At 34.5% G+C, this 6,000-nt stretch overlaps 1 protein-coding gene across 3 annotated transcripts in view; it reads right to left on the bottom strand.

Annotated features, from left to right (window-relative positions):
* The window catches only part of LOC106764831 (kinesin-like protein KIN-7C, mitochondrial), a 33,394-nt gene that overhangs the window by 20,880 nt on the left and 6,514 nt on the right, over positions 1 to 6,000 (bottom strand). For all 3 annotated transcript variants that reach the window (XM_014649241.2, XM_022782321.1, XM_022782322.1), the window contains exons 4-6: positions 3,384 to 3,436; positions 2,356 to 2,421; positions 2,229 to 2,282 (exon numbers count right to left, since the gene is read on the bottom strand). In XM_014649241.2, coding sequence (XP_014504727.1) covers positions 2,229 to 2,282; positions 2,356 to 2,421; positions 3,384 to 3,436 — 173 coding nt within the window. The remainder of the gene's footprint in view (positions 1 to 2,228; positions 2,283 to 2,355; positions 2,422 to 3,383; positions 3,437 to 6,000) is intronic.

Here is a 6,000-nt window from a genome sequence, read left to right on the forward strand (position 1 = left end):
GAAATCTCCCTTATGTGTCTTTGTATACACATAGGGTAATGTATTTATAATAATAAGAGTGTGGGCTAAGCCCAAATACAAATGAACATGTAAATGAAATAAACACAATATCTAACAATATCTAACACTTCTCCTATCCCCTTCAACTATCCTTAGTTGAGTTGTTGCAAGATCTTCTCACGAAAGGTTCTTGAATCTTTGTTGCCAGGTCTTGAACCCCTGGACGACATTTTCTTCCCTCTTGTTGACGGTTAGATGTGCTTTTATTGATCCTTTGTTGTTATGAATTTCAAGAACATTTTCTGCCCTTATTGTTTGACGTTAGGTGTCATTCCCTTCAAATCTGGACAACTCCGCTCCTTCAACCCACGCGAACAGTGGTTCTTCCTCACCCTTCCTACTTCCATTATTGTCTATGGCATCCTCTTCTCTTTTCTTCTCTCTATTGATTGAATTTTCCCCTCCATTTGAAGGTTTCTTTGCTTTCTTGATGATGTCTTGCAGATTATCTTCCTCAGCATCCATACCCTTATTTACCACCTTCATTCCTTTTCTTTCTCCACTAACCGAACTTTGACTACCTTCAGATCCTCTTTCATGGGTTCTTAACTTCCGTAGCATATCTTTCATTTCTTGGAAGCTCTCCCTGAGTTCTTGCATAGTGTCCCTTATTTCAGTTATAGCCCTTCCCTATTTGCTGGCCAATCTTTTCAAGGCACTGACTCTTCCTTCCATGCTTCCATATCTTCTTGATCCAGCAGGTTGAACCAATTGCTAGGTTCCTAAATTGAGGAAACCTGGAAAAACCCACTGCAACCACCTATACTCACTGTGTAAAACTATTATTATTGATTCTGGGAACAGATATAGTATGAGAGAAGCCAAGGGACAATGTTCCTTTCACATAGGATGCTAAAGATCCTGTCAACCTTTCTCCAAACTATCAAAAACGTCCTTGCATACAAAGACCCCCCAACTATATATAGAAAGTCTCACCCAACCTAACAACCCAACTAACAACTACTTCTCTATATGTTTCCTCCTAACATACACATTACACATCCTAACAAATACTCATACACAAGATAGATGATATATATGACCAATGGTAGATGATAAATTCATGCCTGTAGAACTTGTTTACATTAGAAATTTGAGGCAAGGGAAGCCAAAAACAAAATAAATAGCTCCAACAATCAGGCTTGGAGTTGATAGTCAAATTGGAGAAAACATTGAGTAAGAAGATATTTGAAATTTTTCTTTTCAAAGCACAACTTTGTATGCTTATAGTGTTAATCAAACGTGACCCACATAAATAATTGGATTCTTCAATTCATTGTGATTGATTTTCATTAAACTTTGACACCCTTTAAATAGGTGCAAATAGAGTCTTGGACCAAGTAGAAATAATAAAAACTAAACACAAAATATAACTGACTCAATAAAAACAACTACTTAATCTATCTCTATCTTATATCAACAAAATAAAATAATACTGCTCCTAAATAAATGAAAAATCATAACTACCTATCCCTATTTTATCTCTATCAAAATCAAACTAAATATTACTAGACCCAAACTAATAAAATAATATTCAAACAAAATTATTAATAAACCCCTAAAATTTATGTTTATCCCAACATATATTGCCCACCAATTAATCCAACCAAGATAAAGTTTTAAGCCAAATTTAATATTTTAAGTCTACTGCAAGAAGTCAATGACCATATCACTAAGCATTTTTTGCAACTTGGAATGCTAAACCTCTTTCCATTTTCATCTGCAACAGACTTCGTGGAAAGCATTTTATTTTCCTTTGGGAAAACTGGGTTCCAACAGGGTTGTATGTGCTATAAAACATGTAGCTTTCATTTTCTATTGAACAAACACTAAATAACTATTCATACTGTTTTCAAACTTCCATGCGTCTACTTGTATAATGGCATCACTCTACATAATGGTCCACCCATTTCAACCTGTGTCAACCATTTCATATTGAGCTAATGTCATACCTGCTTTTAAACAAAATCTTTCAATCCATTTTTTACACCATAACTAAAACTCAGATGGTCCTTTTGTATTTTGCAAGGGCTATTCTCAGACAACAATAGAGTTAATCTGGTCATCATTCTTGGTACTCCAAAGATGAATTGCTCCAGAATAGGTATAATAAGCTTGAAAAAGATGAGAGAGGTCAATATAACATTGTAGTAGTATATGATGCTAACCTCATTGTAAATCTCAAGATATGAGACACGTAATAAGAATTCCCGACCAGGAGTCTGAAATGACAAACATAGCCTATCAAGGATATGAGCGGATTTAAAGTGCAATTTGAATAACTAAACTCTGTACCTCTTGTATTATACTGAAGACATCCTTCACTGCAAGTGGGATAATTCCAGGTGACTTTTGCTCCCCCTGGCAAAATTATATAGCAAATATAAGTTTTTTTTTTCCTCTTGCTAAACTTCTAGTCCATGCTAATGCAGATGATTAGCAAATATAAGTTATAACTTATAGTCAGTTACTTAGCATTTACACATCACTCTCCAACATTGTGAACTCTCATTAAGTGACTAGATTTGTGACCTTTGGAAACCATGTAATTGTAGATATACCCATTCCACTTTCCCAAGTTGCTTATATTCATTGCAAAGTAGAGAATAGAGTTAGAATTATTCACTTAATTATTCCTTCTTGTAAATTTAAGTATAGCACACCTCCCCAAAGTCAAAAGGTTGTGTCCTTTGTCCAATGTGTTTCTCTAAATTTTATCCCAAACAAATCAGAATATTTAAGGGAATGAAAGTATTATGCAGAAATGCAAATAACAAAGATACTCAGAAGTCTATTCTCATATAGGAACATACATAAGGAAACTACGTGACAACCAATCCATTTAATTCTGATTATCAATCGGATTAATTTTGATTACCAATCAATCTAAATTTGATTATTCTGTTAGGATTTTTATTTATGGCATTGATAGTTAATTGGTGTAATGCATTTCTATAAATAAGCACACTCTAAAGAGAATGAGGGCATCTGAATTCTGAATAAACAGTCTTGTAATCTTCCTCAAATCAACATATGTTGGATTCTATTCATTCATTGGAATCCCTAAAGTTCTGTAGTTCTTCAAATAGTTTTATTCCTACTTCTACCTACATCATATTCCCACTGCAAACTACTTCAATAAAAAAATTAAAAAATAGCCATAAATCCCATTCCTTCAACAGTCTGACTGCAACCACCATGCGGGGATCAATAACAGGTTGGACTATCAAACACATTTCCATTTTGCAAAGCTCAAATAAAATAAGAGAGTTTGGTGGCATATATGATAACACTGTATGTAGATGATAAAACGGTTAACTTACGTGCATGGTATGAGTCTTTCCACTACTAGTAACACCATATGCAAAAACAGTACCTGCAAATCAGCAAAGCAATTTTCAACCAATATTGTGTTAGGTGCTATATTTGGTTTGTGAAAGAGGGAGAAGACCATCAATTGGTTTTGCTAGGAAATATTATGATTCCGCCTCAGACACAACATAAAGATTTATTGAACCAAACTAATGCCAACTTTGCAAGGAACCAGATCCTATCTCAGAATCATGAATATAAACTAGTTGCAGGCTATTCCAAGGTTAAACGACATAAAACCTTATTTATGGATTCCAAAAGAGTGCCACGGAGAAAAGGATTCTGTAGCATTTTGACACCATCTCTTTTTGGGTACTCAAGGACAACCAAAACGGTAAATGGATAACCATGGTCTTCTTCCTTTTTCCCATAAATATGTAGTTATCTCACTAGTAATAAACCACACTTTTTAGTGGGAAACTAATGGAGATATGATTTGATTATGTTGAATGCCAATAGGGATATAAGATACATTGTTAGGGAGTTAATTGTATATAGGAGGAGAGGTAAAGTCACACAGCCTAACTGCCAAGGTAGTTAGGAATATGAGAGTGGGTTTCTGTTAGTTCTGTTAGTAAGTGATATAAAAGGGGGGAAAGGAGTTGTTTGTAGTTAGTCTTGGAGTATTATTGTTTGTACGAGAACTCTTGTAGTTCCTTGGAGAGAGGTTAGGCTCTCAGAGTGGCTTGTATACACCAATTTCTTGATTCTTTAGTAATAAAAGGAGGCTATACAATTCAGAGGAATTGTTTGTGTGTTTTCGATTGAGTTTCATAGGTTCTTGATTAAAAGAACCTATCATATATCTATCAAATATTTACAAATTTTACTTTATTTGTGTTTCAAATAGCAGATTATTAGGACAAAAGTATTATCAATATCTCTATAGTAATTACAAAAAAGTATGTTAAGAATCTTCCTATTTATTTCAACATATTTTTATTTCCTTATTTTAAAGGATTTGATTACTACAAAATAAAGATGACGAGAATGTAATTGGATTGATTGTAATCAATAAAATGATGCTTTATTTTCTTACATAGTCCAAGTTGGTTTCAGAGATGACTATAAGGAGTCTTGTTTCCGTTGCCTTGTTAATAGTCTTTGTCCCCACAAACAAGGTAGTCAAGACCTCTTTAGCCAATTCCAAGGGTGGTGATGTCTCATTTGGCTTTGATTTGAATTGAACTGAATTGTTGTGCTTGTGGTTCTTTTGTCAAAATGGATTCTCCATGTTACATCTTCATTTTGTGAATTTTTTTCAATGTCTGGTGTGAAAGTTTATAAAGAGGAACTTGATCATTTGAGAGCAATGATGGAATCAATGACTAAGTCCTCCAGATCCCATACCCCATCCACAACATGTAATTTTCCCCTTGTGTGGTGCGACTTGTTGTAGTAGGCACATCAGACCTCATCATGTTTTCTCTACATATTGGAGATCTTGTTTTTGCTCCAATTAATAACCATGGTTGTTCCACCTTCAGCCATCATTGTTGAGTTTCAGTAATTGAGGTCTCCAACTTCAATCTTCTACTGCTTTCTTCACTTCGAATAATGGCTACCATTTTAGTAAGCTTTAGAATTTCTCTTTTTCCATGATTTGAAATCATATTTAGGATTCAAGCCTACCAAAAAATAATAGACCCTATCTTGTTGAATGTACTTCTTAAGGATTGTAAGTCATCAGAACACTTTGCTTTTATAGCCTAACAGTGATCCAATTCCATCCACAAAGATTTGAATTGATTGGCATATTTTGTAATTGATTTTTTTCCTTATTTGGTAGCCCCACTTTTCACCATTACATCATAGACTTGTGTCACATCCTTGGTCTTGGAATAAGTTTGTTCCACTGCCTCCCAAATTTCCTTTGCTGATTTAAGAAATATGCAGATATCACTAAGTTATGAGACCACTGAATTCCACAGTCATGCCAAAATCATGGAGTCTTCTTCATCCCATGATTTTAACTTCGCATCATTTTCATCAGGGGCATTATCTGTGAAGTTATTAACCTTTCCTTTTCCCTTTAGATGGTCTTATCAGTTGAGACCACTTGAGATAATTATTTCCATTTAACTAATAAGCAAAACAAGCTACAATCCTCCATCAATCTGGGATGTATCCCCAAATTCCAAACCATGGTTCATGATCTTAGCCATCATAGGTGGGAAAGATCATGGGAGGGTGGAATGCACAACAATGAAGGTTGCAATAGGGCTCAAGGTTGTGCAACAATGACAGCTAAGTTTTAGGGTTTCCAGACATGATTAGAAGCTCCTAAAGATCAAGAGCTCTTGTACCATCTCAAACTTAGAAGGACTAAATATTCTACTTTTTTGTATCAATTATAAGGTCATTAGGCCTATAAGCACGTGAACATGCTAGTTATTTTCGGAAATATGGACAGTTGATTCTATGGAGACAAATCCCTCTGACTATGGGATTGTTTTGATATACATTCATTGTATTAATAGCAAGATATGTTTGTTATAAAGAATAAAATTACAATGAGGATAAAATATAGAACTTCCTAAAGTACACAATGAACACCACAGTATTGAC

The sequence above is a fragment of the Vigna radiata genome, chromosome 6, assembly GCF_000741045.1.
Source record: "Vigna radiata var. radiata cultivar VC1973A chromosome 6, Vradiata_ver6, whole genome shotgun sequence".
Taxonomy (NCBI): domain Eukaryota; kingdom Viridiplantae; phylum Streptophyta; class Magnoliopsida; order Fabales; family Fabaceae; genus Vigna; species Vigna radiata.